Source organism: Anthonomus grandis, chromosome 6, assembly GCF_022605725.1.
Source record: "Anthonomus grandis grandis chromosome 6, icAntGran1.3, whole genome shotgun sequence".
NCBI lineage: Eukaryota > Metazoa > Arthropoda > Insecta > Coleoptera > Curculionidae > Anthonomus > Anthonomus grandis.
This window is the reverse complement of record NC_065551.1, coordinates 29,637,560-29,664,351: the sequence shown is the minus strand read 5'-3', so window position 1 is coordinate 29,664,351 and position 26,792 is coordinate 29,637,560. Positions and strand designations below refer to the sequence as shown.

The window sequence follows — 26,792 nt, the reverse complement described above, 5'->3', positions numbered from 1 at the left end:
CTGTAAATAAATTAACTACAATTAAAAAAAATGGCCTCAAATTTTTAAATTATTATTAAGTAAGGGAACTGCAGGTTAAAAGTCATTTCTCTAGTAAGTTTGTTTTATCCACTTTTATATTTGAAGTTAAAAAGCCTTCTGGTTAATTAGATTATATATTAATTCATACCATATTATAAAAATAATATTGTACCTAATAAAAAGTACCTATGAATATCAAAAAAGTATTACTATTATTTAACATAAATGGCATCGAGCACTTTTGTATTAAACCATGTACAAATTTTGCGTTAAAACTATCCTAAACAAACCAAACATACTTCAAAGAATTAAAATATTAACGGCATACCAATTTCAAAGGTCATACATTCAAAAAAGTCGCAAAAGGACATTCTTAGTAGAGAAAATTAGTAGTAAGAACGTCACTGTTTAAAACGGTGTATATTTCTTGTTTAATATTATTTATACGTAATAATTAGCACTAATAAAATAATATACATATTATGTTTGCTTAAAGCTAGATTATTCGTTAATCTTAGGCGGGATTTTGGTATTTTATGCGTGATGGCAGGATTTGACAAAATTATGTTGCCTTTATTGCACCTAATAAAATAACAGTCGTTAAGGATATGAGCGAATTGATAAGTGAATTGTAAGTACATGTTTTATGTCAATGTTATTTATTAACTTTAAAGTGCAGTTGGAAACAAATCCTAAAAGTAATCAAGTTTTTTTTTTCTCCTTTACGAGACACAGAGATTTGTCTAGTAAATATAATAGTTAATACAATATATCGACGATTATATAAATGAGTCCAATGGTACAACAAATGACAACTTTGAATCAGAACTGAAATAGGGATGAGTTTATCGACCCACGAATTTTAATTAATTTTTTTGTAAGAATTTCTTAAAAATTACATTATGTATTTTCTAGGAGCTATATTTTTTTCATATTTTAACCTAATTTTTGATGATTTTAATATTTTTTTATGCCTTAACATAGGATTAAATAAAATTCAATATAATTTATTGTAATTGATTATTTTTAAATATTATGGAAAAACGAAGAAAACGTGAAAAAATCGAACCAAAAATAGCAACCTTTATAGCAAGTTATTAATTTTTGCCCAATAATAGATATTTATTTGGTCATTTTTCTTATATTCTGTTGTTTTTTTAATTAATTAAATATATCTTTATAATAAACGTTTTTAATTTTAAATCCAATTTATATGATGTTTTTTTAATGCTATATGTACTTTAAATAGTTCTTAATGCTTTAATATGCAGATTAATTACTGCCATAAGAATTTGTGAATATTTATTAGAATATTCATTATAAGAATATTTATTATAATAATTCATCATCTCTCTCTATTAAATAATACGGCTATTCTTGATGAAGCAAAAACTTTTAAAACTTATTAACTATAATAATATAATGATTCACTCTCTCCATTATAACTAATAATGGAATTAATAGGATTTTTAAAAAATATTCTATAACTTTTGTTATAAAGGTAACACAAGTAATTATTTGCAATATTCAACAACATTTTTTGATTTATTTTGAATTTTGTTGTCATTTTTATTTGCTAATTTGTCAAATATTAATTCTACTAGTTAAATATTTAACAAATTATTTTTGCCTTATTTTTCACATCTCTTTAATTTTTGTCAAAATTGAAAATAATCAATGTGATATTTTTTTTAAAGTTTGGAGCCCGATATTTCCAGAACGATCTAATTATAAAAGTACCTAACCAATATAAAAAAAAACTATATAACTATACTAAACTATATATATGTGAAATTAGAAAATTTGGCTCTTTTTAACTATGAGGTCATATATAGGGTGTTCCATAAGAAAAAACTAACCATCTATCAAAATTTGACATTTAAAAAAAAGTCAAGCCCTAAAAGTTTTGTATAATTTTTTTTGTTTTCATCTGACCCTTGTAGAGGGGGTTCAATATATGAGGACATACTCTGTACCTTTATTAAATCATCGATAGTTGAGGAGGATTTTAGTTTTGCTTAGGTTCTTCTTATTCGTTGCCGTTTTCCATTACCAATAGTGCCCCTGAATCATAAATTAATGGAGGTTATATTTATTAGTTTTGCTCTCTTTTAGTCATTGCAGTTTTAACGGGAATTATTTTAAGTAAAGTTAGAGTGGCACGATGTTATTATTGAATAACGTAGTCATTTTTATATTATATATAGATTATAGAAATCTGATTTATACTACAATTATTGGTAAATTTTGTGCACTTACCAGTGTGGGCTTAAACGAAATTAAAACAAAAATAAATTATTTTTTTTCGCATACAGTTGCGTCTAAGTCCAGATATAAGAACTTATTTGAATTGCTTGTAAAAATTTACAATATTTATCTAAAGAATTATTAAATAATTTTAACAGCATACAAATATGACTTAATAATAACTACCTGAGAGCCTGATAGAGCTGTTTCTTGCCTATTTTGAACCGATATGAACTTATATTTTACTTTAGTATACCTAGCTAGACTTTGTGACTTACTATGCGTGTATTTTTACCGTTTTATCCATTATTATAAAAAACACATTAAATCTGTTTGGACAAACTTACAAAGAAGGTGGTGACATAAAAATTTTATCGGTCGTTTAAAGAAATACGACATAAAAAAAAACGAAAAATTTACTTGGTTTTTCAGACCTTGGCCTCTTAGAATTGACACCTTTCGGTAATATAAAAGCACCATTCACACAAAAAAAAGATTATCATTATAATACACCTTTTGATTAATTAAACATTTCCCAATAATAAAGTTGTAACACCGGCTCGAAGGACCGCCTGTTTTGCTGGCCCAAAGCATGCATATCTGCCATGTTCCAAACTAACGCTTCTAATTGGTGCTCCCACCCTTCCGTCACGCCCCTTACTGTTTAGTCGCTCTTATCTTTCGATGTACCTTAAAGCCTGTCTAGTGAGATTTCAGAATAATTCCTTGTCATTTGTTGTTGACGCATCGGGCAATGAAGCATCATCGTACCGTATCGATATTTTTGATTTGTTTCCAAGTGTCTTTACTATTTTCCAAAATATAATTACGGATTTAAATAGTGAAAAAAAAACTTTTTTAGTTTCGGAGTGCTTAAGTGAATGTTTTGTTTTGTAGACTTTTGAGGATGGTTTCATATTATAATTCAATGTATCGGCAACAACCTGCGCCCAACGGGCACTTCCATCAAGGAAACAATCATATGCACTCCTGGTATCCCGCGGGGTATCACCAGGGTGCCCAAATAAACGCGCCTCCCGCCGCTTATCTGCCACAGGAAGAACCGCAAATGTGGCATCATCAGCACGGGCACGGCATATTTCCTCATAACGAGTTTCCGGATTTTGTGCACACGGGTATTCCGCCTTTACAACCACACGCTGATCCGGAACATCAGCTTCCTTCACCTCCGATTACGCTTTCTGGTAGTAGTGAATTGTCAAGTCCTGGAGGACAAAGTGGGAATATTTCGCCACCGCAGGCTTTAGGTGGTAATCCGAGACCACCGCCGGCTAGAAGTCCGTATGAATGGATTAAGAAAACCAGTTATCAATCACAACCAAATCCTGGTAAGTGTCGTAGTAATTTAAGGCTTGGCTGAGAATGTGAAACTTCTAAAGCCTTATCATTTTTTCAAAAAAAAGTGATCAGATTGAACGCTTATGAGGATATATTTGTTATATATAATTGCGATCTTTACTAGTAATAAGTAATTCATTTACATTTTACTGCTTTACATTTTAATCACTACCATAGTTTTCCGTCGCAAAGTGCGATAATAAATTTGGCTTGACTTCACATTTTTCATTGAAAAAGAAGCTTTTCCTCATGACGAAAAGTTGATTAAGCATAGTTCTTTTTGATATACAAATAGTAATTCCAAAATAGGATATTGATCTTTAAAGCTATCATTGGTTAAAAACGTTAAAAAATTGGTAATGTAACAAGAATTGAATTTTTTAAATTTCAATGCATGCGGACTCTTTAGCTTCAGTAATGTAAAATGATCTTCGCACACTTTCAAAAAGCGTTATTTTCGATATTTCGCGGTAATTTATATTTTAGATATTTTTCTACGAATTCCCACAGAATCTGGATATCAAAAATCACTTTACAAGTTACATGCACATAATGCTGACTACTTCACTTAGACTTTATGAACGCGTTAAGTCCACATAGACAAACAAAAACGACTAGTTAGGCAAACAAAATCGTATTGTTCTTTGAATTTATAATTAGGTTCTGATATCATTGATGAAATGTTACTTAGTAATTTAAATAAATAGTAAGAACTTTTCAATGGTTGATACGACACTTAATGTGCGAGTTTAAAAATGATGTTAGGGTAGTTCAAGCTAAAATATTATTTTCTTCTTTGAGAAACTAGCTTATGCATTAAAATAAATATCTTCATTTACCAAATAGATGTAATTTAGTCCATTTGGACTTTATAGAGTAAATCATATTCAAAATAATTTGATTTCACTGTAAATTGCATTTTTGAAAAAAGTAGAAACCTATAGATAAGTATGTCAACAATTGTCATTTTTGTATTATCTGACGCCTTAATGGCCTTAAACTGACGTAGAAGTATCACGTCAAAAATGTATATCCTTAATTTATTTTTATTGGTCCTAAATATATATACCGTAAACTGGGGCTACTTGCACACGTTTTCAGCACATTTTTCAATGTACCCCCATACATTGTAACTTTACAACTTTGCAAAAATTACATTGTACCGACCTGTTTAAGGGCTACCCATGGCTGGTATAAAAATTGGAAGAATACAGCCATTGGTCCCAAAAAAAAATTGTTTGTGGGGCGTGCAAGTTACCCCATGGTTGGGGCAACTTGCACATCCATGAAAAAAATTTTATAAATTGCATTCTAAAGCATATTCTGTGCATTTTACCCCTTAAAAATATGAAACTTAAAAACAAATTCTGTATCGATAAATGCTTAGAAATATTAATAAGAAGTTATTAAAAAATAAACAAACTTTATCTAGTAAAACTTTGGTAAAATAAAGCATATTCTTTGAAAAAATCACAAGTGTAACAAAAACAAAACATTGGCTAATTATTATTGTCAACTAGGAAGTCCTGAAGTGACTGGAGATTCATTGTCTTCAGAATCCTCACATCACCATTCGCATTCAAAATAAGGGTCTTTGCTGTATTTATTACAGGGTCCACAAATCCAAGCTCGACACTTCGTGCATTGTATCCAATCAATTGCGCCTCTGTAGTCTTTCCAATTAATCTTGCAGATACCACACTGGGAGTTATTAGTCTTTCTTTCTCTCTTGATTTTGCTGGTAGGGAGTTGCTGAGTGTATGGCAAAGGCAAAACGCTAGATGAAGAGGGTCCTGGTTCTTCGGCTGTAGTTCGAAATTCCTCAGGAACAGTTAGAGGATTTTCAGAAATAGAAAAAGTTTTTTCTCAACCCCTGTTCCACGGTGCTCTTTCAACAAATCAACCAAGCTGTTGTCTAAGACTCTTTCGATGTCTGCATCTTCTAGTCCACCAGGAATGCGCTTCAACACTTCGTCGGGATTTGCAGGATGCAAACCAGTTGCTCTAAATCTTGATTTGAGATTCTCTGCTACATTTTGACTTGCCCCTTTCCACAATCTGTCCAGTAGGTTCGGAAATTGTTCTTTCGGGATACAGCCTTGGAACCGCGACTCCTTTCTCCACTGATCGAGAATCTCTCTCCATTTTCTTTTCATAGGCGCATATACGGCCACATCAAGGGGCTGCATTAAATGTGTGGCATTGGCTGGGAAGGGAGTTATGTAGATGTTATTTGTACCACATGCCTCTATCACCTGTGGTGAAAAGTGGCTTGCCAGGTTGTCACCAACGAGAATCATCTGGTCGTTATTTTCTCTGGTGGATTCGACGTGAGGCAGGAAAAGCTGGAAGAACCACATTTCGAATAAGTTCATGTCGAACCATCCGCTCGCACTGCTCGCATATTTTGTTCCTTGTGGTCCACCTTGCGCCCAGTTGTCATAAAGATTCAAAGCTTTATATGCAACCATTGGTGGTAAAAGGTCTTCATTGGCATTTCCACAAACCATTAAACTGATCGTAGCCCGGGAATCCTCCTGAACTCTTTCCACTCTCTTCGTGTTCCTTGGCACTACCACCTTCCTGGACCCAGGATCATCTGTAACGTTGGTTTCATCATAGTTATACAAATTTGAGCTTTTCACTTCTCTAATTGCTAAGTTAATATTTTTAAAGAAATTTCATTACGATCCACTGATGCTCTGGATCTCTTTATGTTTGAAGCCATTCTAACGCTTAAATGGTTCCTTTTTATAAATAATTGTAAGAAATCAGGTCCAGGAAAGTTATTTTTGAATATTCGAACATTTTTTCCTTGTTTGTCCAAGAATTTTTTATTACGTCACGAATATCAACTTTTGTGAGAGGAAGTCCACAATTTGCTACAACACCCAATTTCTTTGAAATGAGAGCCTCTTCTTGATCACTTAAAACCCCTGGACGACCAACTGATTTCGAGTGTGCACCAAGAAGTCTTCATAGTCCGTTCTACTTTGAAAGTTTCGGCTGCTAATTTCCTCGACATACCCGCATTTACTGCATCTACCGCTTGGCATAACGTTGGCTTAACATAACCTAAAAAAAAAGTAATCAAAAATACACGTGGTGTGCAAGTTACCCCGGGGTGGGCAAGTAGCCCCACATTACGGTATCATATAAAGGTCTTAGAAGGTTGTTAAAGCATATAATATATATAAAGATTAAAAAAATATTTAATTTTAAGTGATACAACAAGATTTTCAATAAATAACCAATAAAAACGGTTCTTTATTAAAACGTTAAAGCCAAACGATGGCATTTTATACCATAAGGCCTCTAAAGACCTCAAATGATGTCATTTAACGGTTTTAGACATCTTGTTTGTTAATGTTTGTCTTTAAAGTTAATCGTGCTACATGGGTAGGATTATTCTTTTTTTTAATGCATAAAGTTGGGTATGTTCTCTATTTGCGTTATCGTTACGTCTGCACCTAATGTAATCTATAATTGTAGACAATTTATGTGTTTCTTCGGCGGCTTGCTCCCATCACCTACATTATAAAAACACCTTTTTTTTTGGGTTATAACGGGATTCTAGCAGAACTAAAGGAATGAGAGGACTTAGCTAAACTTAATAAAATCCGTTGGAATTTTTCCGATATTGTCCATAGAAGCCGATATATCGACCTCGTTTGAGACTGAAGTTTGAGATTTTTCATTCTTCTGGTATACCCCCGTATTGAATTTTTTCTCCAAAAATTGATTTTTTTCGAAATCGAACTAACTATACCAACGGCTTGCTTTCATCATCTACATCACGAAAATACCGGGTTGTAATGGGATTCGAGCAGAACTAAAGGAATGAGAGAACTTTGAAAAATCGGAAAAAAGTAATTTTTTGACCTCGTTTTTGAGCCCGTCATTGAGTCAATCAATCACCAAATCTCTAGAAGCCTGTCTGTTTTTTGAATTGTGCTTCTCTCTTTCTTCTTTTTAACATTCACCTGGTATTAACACTACAATTACAGGTGCACAAACTCTAAATCCTTTGCACATCGAGCCAATACATATACTAGGATTGTCTCGATTTGTGTCCAAAGAATGCAGAATTTATCTGCATAAAGGCAGTACGAAAGACCCAGACCTACAGGCAATCGCTTTTAAAAAAATAAATTCAAAATATCTTTGTATCTACAGAGATGCTTCAATAAAATAATCGGGAGATAGGCCATTCAAACAAATAAGTGTCCTGTTTTACACCGTCGCGTTACCTAGCGGTAGCACTTTGAAACACAAATTAGGGTATGCACAATCCAAAAGGTAAACTATACAAGTCAATATGAATTAAAACTAAATAGATCTATGAAATCTAAAAAGGCTATTGCTTTTTTTTGGAAGGGCTTTTGAGTGTTTTTCGAGTTTTTTAATGAAAAACTTCCCCACTAGCAGCTAACATCTCTGTGAGACCCATTCATGTCATTATGCTTCATTTTCCTTTTTATATAGAATTTGTTAATTCATTTATTTTATTCAATCTAAAAATCAAATTTCTGACAAGAATAATATTTAAATAATATAACCTTTAAATAAACCCTGTAATATTAAACAACACAATTAAATTACAAAATTGCACTTTAAACCGAAATCCTTTTTAAATAACAATAATAAAATTAGTTTATATAGTGAAAACTGTTTATCAATAAACTAAGCCTGGCACCTTACAATAACAAGTCTACATATTTGAAATGAAAATTGAGAAAAGTTGCAGTGATAAATTATTTAGTTCATAAACTTTATTGTTTTATGAAGTTGCTAAGCACGTATGCTCGTTTACAACAATATATTAAGTTTTATTTGCTTAGTTAATATTAGTCTTCTTAGACTTACGATGCCAATAAAACTGTTTCAATTACCTAATATTTAATTCTTTTAAAATAATCTTGAAGATATGCTTATATGATCCAGTTGAATTAGATTAGCGTAAAAATAAGTATTTTAAATGAATAGAAAAACACTAATGTTACTTTGTGTAATTACTAAAAGAAAGTTGACAGACGTGCTCATAATGACTTAATTGACAAGTAGCGTATTTTAAAGCAAACAAAATTTGTCGTCTCTATCAATTAGTTTTGGCTTTTAGCACTTGGTCGGCACAAATCAATTCATCAACTCTCGAAAATCCCTCCGTCATCAGGTAAAGAAACTGAGCCGACCTTTATGCAGATCACGGCTCTATTTTATTGCCCTTTTCGGGTTTTAAACAGATATTTCCCCACAGTAAAGTCAAAATAAGGCGTAAACATACCTAAATAAAGTTGTATTTACCATTGACCGCCTTCCATCTGATGTTGCCGAAAAGGATATGCGAACAATGGAGACGATCTTTTCGGTTTTTGGGAGCAAATCAGCACCCAGAGATGCAATAAAATACGTACAGTTTCTATGAATCTTCTTATTGTTTGGAATGAAGACATCATAAAATTTACCCAAATTGTGCCGGGTCAGTTATAGTGTCGTTTAAAAAGTCCGTTTGACCTGTACCGACTGGTCTAGTAAAAAAATAAAACGTATCTGAAGTAAGGCGGGCGCCTAAGGTATTATCTTTATAAGATGGAAATTTAGTTTATTACATGGGAATTCTCTGAAAACAAATAAGAAAATTTATTCTAATTTTATTATATAAATGTGACTAATTGCAAATACTATAATTAAAACGAGTTACATAAAGGTTGTTAAAATGCTTTTATGCTTTATATTGAAAAAAGTTTTTAATAGTGCGTAAAAAGTAATTTGACGTTTATTTACATTCATTTTTTAATTTCTTAAAAATTTTTTTGAAGTTTTCTCACGCACTAATTGCGTAAAGTAATTTGGTTCTTTTAATGTTTTCTTCGGTAGTAGAAAAATTTGTATGTTACACGTGTATAAAATTCTCTTTTTTTATTCATGGGAATTATCGTTTATAAAAAAAGGATCATTTTAAACACTTGTTACATAAATAACTATGAATATTTTCACTCGTAATTATTTAAAATTCACTAGTGTGATCTATTTTTAATTTTTGACTCCATTCCCATTTCAGGAACATAAAAAAACATACATTAAATTAAATTACATTTTTTAAAAAGCTGTATAATTATAACTGATCATGAATCCATATTGGTTAGATTAGGGGTTCTGAGAGACCACAGGCATTTCGTCCAGAATTCACCGCCCAGCAAATTGACCAGCTATAATAAATATTATATAACAAAACGAGTCAGGTTAAATAAGTCGGGGGGCCATTTTGTTGTGAACATGAATTGCTTGTCTTTTATTCAGCTAATTTTTTTAAATTTTTACATTGGTTTAATTAAAGCAACCAAGCCGGACTTGAACGTTTAATTAATTTTTCCATTTAAAAGTCCTTAATTTGAATATATTAGAAACCATCTATAAGTAAATTAATAATTGAAAATTTATTAGTAGCATGGAGTATGTTCTTCTAAAAGTAACTAAGTGCATTGTCTCTGATTTTGAACAAAAGCATGAAATGTATACATACATATGTATATATATATATATATATATATGTATGTATACATACATATGTATGTATACATATACAGGGTGGTCCAGTTCAAAAGTCATTAATTTTAATAAGTGATAGAGAATTGAAAACGAAATAGACTTTCGAAAAAGAAATGGGCGTTTCTGTACAATTAAACTAGGATATTTTAAAAACAGTGCCTTAAATCATAATTTTGCAGGAATAACTTTTTTTCCAAATTAAATGGAGAATCTAACAGTTGACTTCTTATAAAAAATATTTTATCACCTCGCAGATTTGAGACAAAAAATGCCAAGTCCCTCCGTATGTTACGCCACTGGCAACTTTTTTAAAAATTGGATTTATCACTAATCGTTAATTCACTACAATAACCTAAATGCGAAATTTAATTAAAATTGAGCTGGTAGTTTAAAAGTTATGATAAATAAACAATTAATTATTGTTAACTTTAACACCCGGTATCTTTGTTGTTAAACATTTCTGAGAAAAATTTTAAAATGAAAGTCTATGTCTTTTTAAATTCTTTACCACGTATTAAAATTAATGACGTGTAAACTGGACCACCCTGTATATGTATACATATTTATTGATTTAGCAAAGGCCTTTAATACCGTGCCTCATGGTGTTCTGTGGAAACGTCTAGAAAATATGACCTGCTTAAAGAGGCAGGAGTTTTCCAAGTTCAACATATTTATATAAATTTGGTGATTAGACTCCTATGCAGTGATAAACTTAACCAAAATAGATCTGCAGTACTTTTAGCAGCAATATATCAAACTATTAATCTCTTTCCTTTGACTGAAATACGCTTTTTATTTGCTAAAAAATGTCTGGTTCATCATAAAATGATTTTTTCCTTTGTAGGATTATGAGTATTAAAAAAAAGGTAAAAATTACAGAATTACAGAAGAAAAGAGCATTTTAAACTTTAATTAACTTAATGATGACATCAACTTCATACTTCGTTAGTAATATTCAGATCTGATATATCTTGTAATATTCACGTTAAAAAAGAGAAATTTATTTCAATGCTTAAAGTATATAGAGATTTTCCAAACTTTGATACTGAAAGGTTTCTCACTGAGTTACACAAAATAATATGAGGCCAGTTTTTTTTTTAATTAATGATGAACCTTAGGCTAATAATGAAACAAACGGATAGGGCATTTCTTAATTTTAAACACAAATTGAAATCTGCGGAAATATGACAATAAGAGATGAGAAATTTTACTTACAAGTGTAGAAAGTCTGAAAAAAGGGCTTTTCTTAATAAAAAAATGATTCTAAAATAATACCTGTAGAGTACCTTCCTTGACTTCTGATAAAGATCAAAACAATAAACTGTCTGGCAATATAAATCTGAAAATGCTTGCATTTATCTTTCCAGGATTGATAGAAGGTTTTACTTAGATTTTTAATTTATGTCTCACCACTAAACTATATCCAGATATCTGAAACTGCTCATTATAAACTTGCAAGTTTTCTTTTCATAGTATCAAAGATTCTAAAAAGAATTGTTGCTTTTCAATTTTCTGATTTTCATTCAGAAAATAATCTTACACAATCTGGTTTTAGACCTACCCACAGACAAATTTAATAAAATCAAAATATTTTTTACAGGTCTTAGAAGAGGATTAAATACTTGTTTAGTACCATTAGTATTATTGGATTTCAGCAAGTCCTTTGGCACTGGATCATAGTTTTTTGTGTGGGTAACTTTCTTATTTTAGGTTGTCGAATATTTTAAAATTATATTAAAAATTCTGGTTAATTATTTTATGGTTTTTAATCTACTGGTATATGGTGTTTGTAGAAAATTACATTTTACACGTGGGTGAAAACGTTTTTCAGTACCCATATAAAATAGTACACAAAAAAAACAATAAGTAGATAATGTAACCTTAGGAAAAGTAGAGAAGATATGGCGTGAGAAAGTCAGCTTCTTACCTAGGTGTGAAATTCTACACATTCAACGCTTAATATATAATATATTATACTTCTTCATTCCGTACCGTCTTTGATAAAGGTTGGCGTTCACAATGACAAATACATATCTTGTGCCATTCTAAGGACTTGCTTAAAGTTCAGGACAGTTCAGTCTTTGATGTTTTGCATCCAGGACAGTCTCTTTCTTCTCCAAACCCCTTATTCCTTCAGGTCATTTAAGTTCAAGTATGAATCAGAGGAGGAGTCGCTTATATCGCAAATCCTTGGCGGGCTTGCTCAATAAGTCCTTATTTCGGTATAGAGGTTTGGGTCTCTTTCAATCCAGGATAATTTAAAACGATTTACCGATATTTGCTAATTACGATTTTTGCTAATTACTATTCGTCTCCATTTTCTTGATGTTGATCTTCATTCTATAGTGTGAGCATGCTCTTTGAACATTATCAATCATATTCTGAAACTTAACGTCTGTGTCGGCCATTAGTATCGTATGATCAGCATATCTTATCCTGTTGTATATATTAAGGTACTTTTACATAATCAGTATGTAACTTTTTTCTTCGTTTTTAACATATTTATTAAACTTAGTATTTTTGTTATTTATATAATAATAAATTAAAAGAAATAACTAAGAAAATTAAAGCAATTTGAAAAAAAAGTCGTCAAAAACAAAAATATTTTATTAAAAGGTATACCATAAAACTAAATCATAGTTATTTTATATTTTTGTTTAAAAATTGCCATATATAAATTTTTTGACAATGAAAACAAAATTATTAGCTTTAAATTAAAATAATCATCAAATTATCGCAGTTTTTCATTAATATTATATTTTCATAGCAAGTATTACCAAGCAAGAACTAGAGCAACCTTAATACACAAAATGGTACCTTCTACTATATTCCTATATAAATACTGTAGCCTATAGAATATCACCTTTTGCAAACTTGTTTTACCTTCTCCGGTAGTTTCCGATGGCAAATTTTCCAATACATTTTTTAAATAAGGTAAATATTTGTCGACCTCTGTGAACACAAAAGTAAATTTGCTAAAAATATGGAGCACTGGCGTTTCTTAAACACGAAAATTTATTTGTTCAGTCAGGAAGTTTACACGTACAATAGATCGCTACACTCACTCTGTTTTAAGGCGATACCTTATCTATTATCTACCAGGATGTTTAAAGAATTTCTATAACCTTCCCATAAGAATGCTATATGATGTTTCAAGATGGTTCAGGAGGTTTTAAGATCATTCTCATTTCTGAAAGTTTCGTAGGAAAAGATCCAGATAGATATACTTCAAGGCTGTTTTAAATTATTTAAAAATCCAGATTAGTATTTCTACAATAATAATCAGTTCCTTTAATGAATTTTTAAACTGATCCACAAGTTATCATGATCTAAAATACTTGGATAAAAATTTTTGGAAATATATTAAGGAATTTATTTATCAATGATAAAAGTATTAAGTTGCTTCTGGAATTTGTTCTTATAAGTCTCCATATAAAAACACATTCTTCACGACTCTCATTTTAATTAATTATTTTTTATTTGTTACGTAGCCTTTAACTAAATGGAATAAATGTTTAGTTAAGTTTTCCAACTTAATTACTTAAAAATTAATTAGTTAGAAAGCCGTTAATAGATTATTCAAAATACTTACAAATCATAATTAGTATGGAATAGAATGGTGCTGATACAGCTCAGAACTAAAAAGAAGCTTTATTATTTATATTAAGCTGTAAATTTAGTTTATCGCGTCATATATATCGCGAAAATAAAAAAATATATACGTTATATGAAATATGCTGTACACCAGAGCTTTGAACAGATATATTTATTAAAATTAAAAAAATTTAAAAAGAACATTAAGTTGCTCGTCTAAGTTTATCAAATGATAGAGCATCATTTATCGTCATTATTCTTCAAAGACATTGTATAATATTTTTCTGCCTTCAGAAAGTTAAATTAGTCTTTAATTTTCCACAGAGTCTTCCAAATGGTCACTTACTGCATTGAAAGTGATGTTTCTTATTCTTAAAGCATTTATATCATTAATCCTCATTATATTTCCTGTTTTCCTATAATATCTTCTAATATCATTTCTTAACACCAACACTGAGATCTAAAGCAATTATGAGTAGGGGTAGAACTATCGTAGCTGAAGACCATAAAGACCCTCCTGGACCATGTAATGATCCATAATGAATACTGTTGATGGAACTGTATTTCAACTGACGTTGTTGGAATCAGTACCTGAATTTCATGTTGCCCATCTATTTGACGAACTGTCGTAGTAAATGGTTTAATCAAAATTCTCAGAAATGATCCTGCCACGACTTAAATCATACCAGTACAAATATCATATTTAGCAGAAATTAAGATTAACATTTTTTATCTTGAAATTGAAAATTTTAATTACTGATTTCTGTTAACCCTTAATGCTTTAGTTCGTTATCAAATCGCTTGTATTTTTAACTAACCTAATCCGTACTTGCAATTATCATAAGTACACTTCTACTTTAAGTTTTAAAAAATTTATAAGACTTCTATAGTAATAAATAAAAAGTTTTCGCATGGTTGGATGCACTCGAAAGCGCGGCAAGCTAGACTTCATCATTTACTTTTGATAAGAGTCGATAGCGACGATTACGGGATTAGCGGGCGGCGAGATGAAAAATGTCGGCAAATGTTTGTAGAGGGAGATAACGACCCTTCCAAGCACCTGACAACGTGTGTATTGTCCTAATAGGACTAGAACAGTGTGTAAACATCCCGCTACGAAGTATGGGGTAAATTCGGATCTTAGTTTGTTGTAAGTGTATAGTTATAGCCATTTTGATATACCATTAAAGAGGAAGTTAGTTTGGAATATTTATCTTTGCTTTATTATTTAAATATGACATAGTTTATATCGTTTTTTGGTCACTAAGGGTAAAAAGCCTTAAATGATTCTCGTATCCTCAAACCACCCAAAGGTTTACGAAGTGTCAATTAAAGTAAATGTAAAAAGGTTTATGGTCAATAAATTTTATTGATGAATATGCACTACCACTGAATTTAAAGAGAAGTTTGTAGTTAAGGAGTACTTTCTGAGTTAACAACGGACCCGCACAAAAGCCCGGTGACGTTGCGAACTGCCCAAGAATGTTATTTTTTAATATACACATAATTTAATTTCAAAACCTGAAGAAATGCCTTCTGATTCATTTCGAAATTTTGCAATACCTGAAATGTAAAAATCATTTGCATTAGTGTTGGGCGCCAAATTGATGATTTGGGACACGATATGCTGCAAAGAGGTTACACAACTGAATATACAGTCCAAGATTAATATCCTGCTATGCTGCCCAGAAATCTTATTCACAGTTTCTCTAATAAATTGTTGATTAGTTACTATTATATTGGCGAAGCATCCGAAGCAGAAATTGAAGGATGATTTTAATAAATTTTTGTCCAACTTATATTAAAGTAATTATGTAGTTTTATAATCTCTAAAGAATATACACTCTAGATAAAAGAGTATATTATATTTTACTAATTCTTCTTTAAATGTACTGAAGGCATACGTATTTGTCTGTGAGTTTATTGTTGTTGCGTTAAATACACCATTTTTTATTACGAAGTAATACTCACAGTTAGTAAGTAATAATCGATGTATTGTAGTGAGACTCCTTTATAATGGGGTTGACAGTTTATGTTTTTAAGGTATTCTTCAAAACACTCTGTATCTTTATCCAGATCTTCAATCTTATAGAGTGTTAGATGTGCAAATTGGTCACATTTCGACAATCAATATGCCAAAAACGGTAATATTTAGGTATATGATATTACACATAAAATGTATCTAGAATTTGACGTAGAATCGAAATTTCAAAGAATATACCGGGTGGCACACCAACCATATAACAGGCTCTAATTTTTTTTGAGGTTTGAATATTTTTTTTAATTTTGGATTTTAAACATTTGTATTCTGCTTAATTTACTTTAACAGAATATTTTCTGTAACGGTTTAACTAGAAGTGATCATAACTTTTTTTCTTGTTTTCTGTTGCAATATTTTAACGTCGGATCGGTATAATAGTCCACTGTTCAGACCTGGCGTGCTCTACCTGACAGATACGAATGTACTTTTCTAGTTTCTAAGTAAAAAGCATATTCAAGCTGACAATTTTATATTAATATTAAATAAATTCTGTAAAGTAAACTAATAAAAATTAACACAAAAAGCAAAACAAAGAACCTAAATTATATATAGAAACAATAACAGTAATATAACCAAAATCAGAATAGACGTTGTTCTCACAGTAAATGTTCAAAATGTTGACCACCATTATTCTTATATATTTGAATCCTTTATATTGTAGCTTTAATAATATTTTTTATCTGTGCGGTAAGATCCAGTAATCTTGTTAGCCATCTTATTAGACCATTGGTGCCTAACCAATTTTGTCAAAATCATTTCCTTAAATAATTTAGGACCATGTTAATGTTATGTGGAGGTGCTATATCTTGCTAGAATATTAGGGAATCAAAATTTAAAGGAAGTTCGTCAAGAAAATTCTGAATTTAAATTTGTAAAAAACTTTTAAATGTCAAAATACGACGGATAAATATTTTTACATTAAAAATGCTATTTGCTCTAAGTCTAATAGTTTTTGATTTGTTTTATTTTATGGCCTACTAAGTTCAAATTTTGCCGCCATATCATCTCTAAACCAACATGGTTCCACATCAATTATTAGGCAACCTACCATACGAGAATCCTTAAGGTCACTTCATACACTTGCGAAATTAGACACAAGAATTGCGGATAATTGCGCTGATTTTGACGTATTTAACAGTACTTAACAAAACAATTAAGAACATTATACGCAATTAGCGTATCGCGATTTCCAAGATTATAAACTAGTCTTTAAAAACAAAATAAGTATTATTGCCCTATTTTTTAGACAATAATTTTAAATTACTTTATATTTTTTAAATGTTATAATTAAGTACAACTAAATGGTAAAGAAATAGTCCATACTTGCAGTGGACTGGTAGGTTAAGGTAAAATGAAAATCCTCCAGTCTCCCTCCACCTATTTATTAAACATTTAGTTAGCTTAAAATTCCCTACATGTTTCGGACACAGTGGTGTCCATCATCAGGGGGTAAAAGGTTTAAAATTGGTAACAGGCACATGCCCCAGGGTTTGATTATATATCAAAAACCCTCTATTTATTACTATTGTTTTCAATTTTGTATTATATATAAAATTGAAAACAATAGTAATAAATAGAAAGTTTGTATAAATAAACACACTTGAAGATGGAATATATACAAATAGAAACATCGGTAAAAAAGGCATTCTTTAATGTACGACTACGGTACTCACTAGACAACTCTCAAATAGCTTTTGGCAGTTAAAAAAATATTTGGCACCTTTGAAGTATTATAATAAATCCGGGCGATCTTGTTTACCCATTACTATCAACAAAAATTGAGTTATCTTCCAATTATACGTGTTAAAAATTCCAAAACGTTTTAACAAAAGCTTTAGTCGTGCCGACCACTCCTCCTTCATTAAACATTTTAGTAAAAAAAATATAATAATAAAAAGAATCTTAATGTATAAGCTATAAAATTGTTGACCGCGTATGGCATCAGACGCGGCGAGATTGGTCCGAACGAGCGTCATAAAGGGCCAACGAAAACGGCTTTATGGCTCCCGCTCCAAGTCATCTTAATGTCTATTTGGATTTTATGGTTATCCAGAGGCTATATTACTCACTTTTATTCAATAAATCACTATTTTTGTCTTCTGGTATTTTGCGCTTTAATTAGAGGTCTTTTTCAAGTCATAGCAAAAAAGGTTCTCCTTATTTACATCGTGAATCATACATCCAAAAAAATAACGACTTAGTGCAGTTTTAATCTAATAACAAAAAAACCCATTCATTCACCCCACAATGAGTTGAATACTTGATTCAACAAAATACGTTGAATACAAACGAGATTGATTTATAAATTGTTGATTGATTTATTAAAGATGATTTATGGTGGTAAACGCAAAATTAAAGCTTTCTATAAATATCGACGTCATGCGCAAGAATATGTTTAATTTTTTATGTCAAATATACGGAGTAAACATGAATTAACTACACAAAAGTTATTAATTACAATGACAACAAAAATGGCCGATTTTGTCCTTTAAAACTGAAGTCGTTACTAGGAAATCAATAATTTACCTAAAATCCATTAAAGGTTTTAAGAATAATAAAGTAAAAAATAAAAATGTCATTTAAAAACACACAAAATAAGAGTTATTTCAACAAACACAAAATCTATTAAAACGAAAAAGTTTCTATTTTATTGTTGCCTGTGATTTTGCTTTAATGGACGTTTTATTTCTTTTAGAAAATTTTATTATTTTTCGTGAGCCCTAAAACAGGTAGATAATAGATCGTAACTATTTTATTAGAAATTCGCTACAAAGGATTATTTCTTTAGAGGGTTAGAATAGGACTAATAAGTGACTTTGTAACTTGCTATACAGAGTGTATCTCAACAGCAAAATCCTAATTAATGCTCCTTACAATCCTTAAAAATAGACAATATTAAAAGTGACTTGTTATTTTATTAAGCTCTTTAGGTGATTCGTGATTTTTTACATTTTAGGGAGCAGTTTGAATAGAATTTCTAATTAACTGCAAAAAATCGCTGGTATAATTTTTAGTTATATTAAGCCGGAAACATTCTTGCTACTTATTTTTTTATTGTTTTAATTTGAATATTATTGTTTTATTAGTCACAATAAATAAAATAAAGTATTTTTCATGTAGTAGCGTCCTATCTAAAAAAAACATTTAGAGAATTACAAAGTACTGTACTATTACTATTATTTGATTCGCAATAATGGGTTTAAATTTATATCTTGCTAATTTCCATAAATAAATATAAACTTTTTCTTCACATTTTAATTGAAATTACAAATTAAAAAAATGATATGCAAGGTACTTAGCTAAGTAAGAAAAGTCAAATATACATTTTTGTTTATATTACTGTTCTGAGTCCAATAATAGTACTTTGTACTTTAGTACTTTTTTTTAAATTAATTATTATATTCTGTTTTATTTAATTGCTTAAAAAGTATTAAATATATAGGTTGTTCCTAAATTGATAAAGTTTTTAAATTAAAATTGCTAAGTTTGACTCAAACGTTTTAAATAATAAAGAAAAATATCTTCTTGTATACATTAATATTGGTAGGATATTCCTGCTCTTTTTATTTATAAACTAAATTATTAATTTTCTTTTTCTTTAAGGTAGTAGTTAGTATATTTGTAAACTTTAAGTGTAATATATTGCAAAAAAAGCCTTGGCCTATATTATAAAAGAAATCCAGTTTTTCTTATCAAATTAAATAAAAATAATTATTAAATTAATGATAGTTAAATTTGATGCTCCCATTTTGAATTATTGAACGAGAAAAGGAAAAAAAAAGATTTTTGCAATAAATTTATAGGATTTTCAAAAAAGTTAATTTTTTATTAAATTTTTGATTAAAATGGTCAAAAATAAAATATACATGAAAAATAATAATTTTTACAAATAAAACATACAAAAAAATACATTCGGCCTTTAAATAAATTATTTAATCTAATAACTAGACTCCGTTAGTAAACTTCGTAATGATCTCTTCCTGTTTAATTATTGTTTTTCATTAATAACTTAATAAGTTTTCTTACGAACATTTGTCTAATTTTATTAAATAATATTTTCTAATTGGTTAGTATTAAAAAATATTAAACGATGTAGTGATTATAAAACAAAGGCAAAAATTATTAGTAATATAACCAAATAATATTAAAACTATGGATACAATAAAATTAGTTATATATAATAAACATAAAAACCAAATTTGTAAAGTAAGAAAATGTTTGTAATGCTTGAAATGAAAAAATCGTAGGTTGCACTTTCTATTATTTATATTTACGTTGCGATGTTACGATTTTATTACACCATTCACAAATACACGTATATAATAATAAAAATATAATTCTGGATCTTTTGAGGCTTAATGCCGTATCTGCAATAAATACTAATGTTGTTTTATCAATCAATGATTTAAATTTGTAAATAATACGTGAACAAGATGGAAGAACCTTATACCCTTTAGGTTTATGACGTTATCTTAATATTTAACGTTTTATTACACCATTTAGAGGGGATTTTTTGACGCTTACCAATAAACGAGTGAACTTAATAATTTATGTATTGTGCACACTGGGTTTTTTATTTATTAGTACATATTTAAAATTAGATTAAATAATAATGTAAAAGTATTTAAATATTTGAAAGTTTTTTACAGGATGTGCGTATTCGTTGCATGACTCAACTGATCTTAATCTGATTCACTATAATAAAATGCAGCAGAACTGGGGTCTTAAGGTCAGAGGAAGTATCCCTCTGGAAAATTATTTTCTATTTCTGGAAGTATTTAAAATAAAGGCAAACAATATTACTATTAAAGGCGGGAAATTACTAATAAAAGAGATACATACAGATATAAAAGATACAATTCCAATTACTCAATTTAAAATATGCAAACACAATAGATTTTTAGCACTTTAAATGTTATCGTTATTAATTTGACAAATAAAACAATGAGCCGCCACTGAGTGTCAGATGTTACTTTTGTAAAAAATTACAGTAAAATGTAGGCACCTACATTTTATAAGAAATTACAAAAAGAAAACAAACCTTTAGAATAAATTGGTAAAATATCCTCGTAACACTTAATTTAAAATAAATGTCATCATATCCATTTAAGTTATGCTCATATTACATTTAAATAAGGCTTAAATTGGTCTAATAAGCAAACATGGTGATCGGCCTCAAGCAAATCTTGTACCTTACGATAATGATACGGATATAAGCCATAACAGTCATTCGCGGTACTCCAACTTGTCTACAGATTCGACGTACCCTGTTAGTTGGAACCCTTACCACAGTATCTAGTACTTGTTAATCCAAGTCTGCTGACAAATTCACTTCCTAATGGAAAAGACAATCTCATAAACTGATAAACATTCACATAAACCAAAATAATTGTCTGTGTACTCGTACAGAAATGTTCTGTAATGAGGATTCGTCTATTTGCAAACCCATATCGATATTCGATAATTGCTTGACATATACAAAATGCGTACTTTTGAGAAGAAATTCGTTGTTTTTTGATGTTGAAGGCCTCACAAGAGTGGCTCTTCCATTTTTTAATCTGCGCATCCTAGAGACCAAGATAAGCTATAATTAGCAAATTTTGATAAATAATTAAGTTCATTAAAGAACACATTCCTAGAGAGCATAAACCATTCGGGAAATTGACTTTCGTTACACTAAACATGTTGAAAAATTATTTTTCTTCGTCTGTGCCAAAATAAAAAAACATTTTCTTTTTTTCCATAACACTTAGTCGACTCATCCTTGTTCCGTCAACAAAATAAAGAAAAGCAACCTAAAACAAACCAATAAATCTCTCGCAATCACAAGACACCGAATCACACAAATCCCCGTTAAAATCAGAACAGTTGGCCCTATTAAACGGAGCAATTTTTCACGACAGTTAGCGGTTAACGGGAAAGAGAATAGCGGAAAGTTGGCGCCAGGCGGCAGCGTTCAGCGATCCTGTATCGCTGTGTAATTGCTATGGTGCGGCCCAGCCCCCGCAGTTTGAGGTTATGCGTCCCTAGGGCTCCATTGGCGCTATTACCCTGTGTCGTTTCAAGTCTCTGTGGCGGCAACTATATTCGACGACCCTCTGCTTACTCTAAAACCTTATACCGGTTTGTAATATGTTTTTGGTCGGGATGTTTTGTTTAGTTTTTATCTTGCTAAATTTGTTTATTTGGGCATAATTTAGGGAGCAACTGATTTATACTAGAAACAGTTTTAATTTAAACTCAAAGAGTTGCTTTATTGCCATAAACATAGTTGGTGACAAAGCCTTATTCAATCTAAGTCAGTAAAATTTAAAACTCGTAATTTTTTTTCCTAAATCACACATACAAAGGCATAAATATGTCTTAGTAACTAATAATGTAATATGAGTTAAATTTTCTTATTCGAAGAAGAAAGTGATTGAATATTCCTTTTCCCATGTAAATAAAAAACTTCTCGCTTGCTCTGAATGAGAAATGGGCAACCGAAGGGTGTATGTAAAACGAGTTCCAATCGAACTGCCTCCTACAATTTCCTACTTGTGTTTTTTGAAGAGCATACTTATTGTTTCAAGCAATACAAAGGGTCAAGATTTCACAAAGGGCTCTAATTGCTCTTTTTTGCAGCCAAATCTCATAACGAAGATGCGACTCCACAAGGACATGATAAGCATTTTTGCCATGTAAAAGTCTAAGTTCTTAGATATTACGCTAAGGGCCTAGCAACCTGATGACACCCTACTACACACCTAAATTACGTGTTCGTGGCATTTAAGTCTGCAATCAATTGTCAATCCTAAAAACTTATTAGACTGTTGAGTTGAAATTGGATCTTTATTGATAGCGACAGAATTCATTGAACATTTAACAGATTTGTTTTCGACATGTTAAAACAATGTCGATTTGCATTACACTATTCCTTATTCCTTAATAAGCGAGTCAGTATCCAGAAACATTTTCAATTAGTCAATGGGTTTTTCATGACAAATGATGGTGAAGTCATCTGGAAACATAGTACTCTTAATGGGGAGCAACGAAAGGTCATTAACATGAAGAAGAAATGGCCCTAGGACATCCTTCACCGATCTTTTAAAGAGTTGTGCCATAAGACATTTTAATTTGCTTTAATGTACAATTACTATATAATTAATTAACAAGGGAGTACACCACAGATATATTTATAGGATAATATAGATGGGGATAAAAAAGAAAGTTTTTGTAGTTTCAAGTATAATTTAAGCTCGATAACTAAAAAATAACTCTTTAAATAATTAATTAGACATTTACAAAAATTTCTGTTATTAATAGGAAGTAAATGCATGATATTAAAAGTACTTTTATTCTGCTATGATTTTTAAGATTCAAAAATAACACCTGTATTGCTAGAATATATTTGTCACAATCATGATAATCATCATTAGAGTTGCCTATAATATTGCAGGTTAAGCATAAACTCTTTTATTTTCTTAAGATGACCCACTGGCATGTCCGAATATCATTATAATTATAGTAGTTTTAAGATGCCTGGACATATTTAGGTCTTTATGCTAATAATATAAAGATATCTTAGGTAGCATACAAATATCATTCTATTTGGTAAATAACATATGTTATATTATTATCGTCATATCACTAGATCGATGATTAGTATAGGCATTCCATTACAATACAACATTAAGTGCTTCACTTGCAAAGATGCTAAAATTTCTATGCAATGTATATTTTATAATGAGTGGGCCATCTAGCGTTTCGAATTTGAACCAGCTGTTTTGTGAACTGTGGGTACTCAAAGGTCAGAATATTGTGTCAAGTTAATGTGTTTTCTCTTTCAAATTTGAAAATAACCTGACTAATGCGTTCATTCCAATTAAGCTTCTTATCTAGGATTATTTTTAATTATTTTGCTTGGCTGAAGTAAATATATGCAATGTCTAGTGTATTATGACGTGAAAAGATACACGTATGCGATTTTTCCACCAATATCTCAAAACCATTTAGAATTGACCAGTTGTACTTTTTCATGTATTATGCTTGAGCTGCCCATATTCATACTTTTATTGATGGTGGTTAAATTTTCTCACAATTATCTGAAAATTATTGATATTTTGGACAATAAATACTGCAATCTCTGCAACAATTTTTTCCACTAGTTGTGCTATACATGTCGTAAGTTAATTTTTTTTAAATGTTACTAGGCAGATTCAGAAAGGAATAAAACGAACGAAGTATATTTGATGGTTGATAGCTAGAAATAGACCAAAATTTAAAATACTTACTTGTGACTTTCTTGCTTTTATCAAAAACCTAAATTTGCTTTTGACAAAAACATTGTAAATAATTAAAGTAACTAAAGACGTTAATGAATGATTAAACATTTTATTTAAGGTTTAATAAGGCATAACATAAATGGATATTGTTGTTACCATTTTATTTAATGCCTTAGTTAGCAATTTCCATAAAAAATAATGCTCCACTATAAAGAAAAATAAAACCTAAAAATAATTTTAGAATTAAATAATAGAAATAGCAACTTATAAAATAAAAATTTGGTGTCAAGAAAACTACTTTGAATAAAAAATTTGGTGTTTTAAAAAAAATTAAATATTCGGGTGGTTATCGTAAAAGTGTTGTTGGCTAAATAAATTGTAATTTAGATCTTAGTTTATGAAGAAAATAAATACAGATTTCATGGTCGCGACTACAGGCTGACAAGATTGAAAAATCTTACAAGTTTACTTATTAGAAAAGCCTGATATTATTTTCCCGTCAATTATCCTATTGGATATTGTTTTAAATTATATTTAAAACATTTTTATTTAATTTCAATTTTTGTTCCTAAAACTTTTATGACTTAACTAATAATGATATATTTTAAGGTTATGCATTATTTGCCGGATTGACAAAGACTTTGTAAGTAAATATCCTTGTAATATATAATCGTTAATAAAAACGGATTATGTAAAAGAACACCTATTAATAATTGTATATAGTAACGTTTTCTGAAAATCATTTGAAAACTATTGATGGTATTTTGGTCAATAAATACTAAAATCTCATTATTTTTTTCCACCAGATACGCTCCACTTTTCGTAAGTTTAATTGTTATAAATGGTATCAGCAAAATTCATAGAAATGAATAAAACAAATAAGTATATTTAATAAATATTAAATAGAAATAGAGAAAAATTTTAAATACCAAAAAATAAAATTTGCTTTTCACAAAAACATGGTGAATAAAACTTAAAATAAATAAAGATTATTTTTTCTCCATTTCACTCCAAATTTGTATACTGAGTTATCAAGGTTTAGTAAATTAATAAACATTTTGTTGAAGGTTTATTAAGGCATAACATAAATGGATATTATTGTTATCTTTTAATTGCTTATTTACCTTTTTTTATTTTAAAGAAATTAAAATAATACGACGGTTGCCATAAAAAAGTGTTGGACAAATAATTTAGAATTTAAGTCTTAATTTACAAAGAAAATGAACAATACTTTCAACAATTTCCAATTCAGACAAAGAAGGATTCTTTAATAGGTTTTCATTTTCTTTAATTAACACCTTATAACTCTATAAAGTTTATTGAGTTTCTTTGAGAATCTGTAATTTCTGAAGTTGCTAACCTTTTTTCTTTAATTGTTTCAGGTAAGACGAGAACAAAAGACAAATACCGTGTCGTTTACACAGACCATCAGCGTATTGAATTGGAAAAAGAATTCACTTTCGTAAACAGATACATCACCATTCGCAGAAAGGCTGAGTTAGCCGCCACGCTGGGTTTGTCAGAGCGTCAAGTGAAAATTTGGTTCCAGAACAGACGCGCTAAAGAAAGGAAACAAAACAAGAAAAGGGTCGAAGAAAAAAACCAGATCGAACTATATAGCAATATCAACATGCAGCAGGTGCCGAACGGGATGCTCTCCCAGCAAAATCCTTCTAATGGGGTGATGAACCATACCCATATCAACAATGGAATAGAGCAGCAGCACCATGATAATGTGCTCCCAACGACAGTACCGCCGTCTACATCTGTAATGCAAAGGTTCCTACAAGACCAAGCGATGAAATTAGAGACGGATAACAGTGAACAAATGGGTTAACCATAAAAATATAATTGCATTTTCTTTAAGGTATATTTTGTGACATTTATTGTAAGTTGTATGACATCATTGATAAGTTTGAGATTATTTTTGGGTGTACAAATAACAATTCAATGATGTATTTGATTAAGAGCATGCTGAAAGGTAGACAGTTTAAATGATTTAAATGATATTTACTACTTTGTATCTATTATAATTACAAGTGCAATTATGATTTAAGAGATTAAAAAACAAACAAAAAATAATTTTTGTAAATAGCCTTTAAAATGTTTACTTTTCTGATTTCATCAGCTTAGGTTACTTCATTTTCACCATCTTCGATTTTCATTTGGCACAGAGAATATTAAAAATTCATGTTGCTTCTATGTCACTTGTAAATACCGCTAGTCTAGAAAATCCTTAAGGATGAAAAAGTCTTTATTTAAATGTCCTTGGTACATACCAGCTATGTAATATGTGAAGGCTTTTTCGAAGATTAAATTTTTTTTAATTCTCCGGTCCTGCCTATTTTAATTTAGTGCAATAATGTAAAAATTTGTCTGTGCAATGTATATTTTATTATTTATTACGCTACTAAATAATATATAAGGAAACATGTATATATGTTATTTGGTATCGTTTAATATAGATTTTTGTATATTATAGTGTAAGTAATGGATGGAGAAAAATTAATAATTGTGATGAAAAGTTAACAAGACGCACGTGAATATTATTTATGCGTTTGTTACTTTTATTATTATTAATATTATCATATCATTAGCTATTTATTGAAGCTATTTTCTTTTAATTGCTGTGACTTTCTTGTTAAAAGGTACGTAATCCTTTAATGGTTTTATTATAATTAACTGACACTACTTATTATTATAGTTATTGAAAAAAA

General features: G+C 29.9%; 1 protein-coding gene across 2 annotated transcripts; it reads left to right on the top strand.

The window, feature by feature from the left end:
* The first annotated feature begins 399 nt into the window (after positions 1-399).
* Positions 400-26,780, top strand: LOC126737817 (homeobox protein CHOX-CAD). 2 transcript variants are annotated; one of them, XM_050442876.1, is made up of 3 exons: positions 400-652; positions 3,166-3,617; positions 25,458-26,780. In XM_050442876.1, the coding sequence occupies exons 1-3, from the start codon at positions 630-632 to the stop codon at positions 25,910-25,912; spliced, it is 930 nt and encodes a 309-aa protein (XP_050298833.1). In that variant the 5' UTR covers positions 400-629; the 3' UTR covers positions 25,913-26,780. The 2 variants fall into 2 exon arrangements, with proteins under 2 accessions (XP_050298833.1, XP_050298834.1); XM_050442877.1 differs by having other exon boundaries at positions 3,131-3,617.
* Positions 26,781-26,792: the final 12 nt, after the last annotated feature.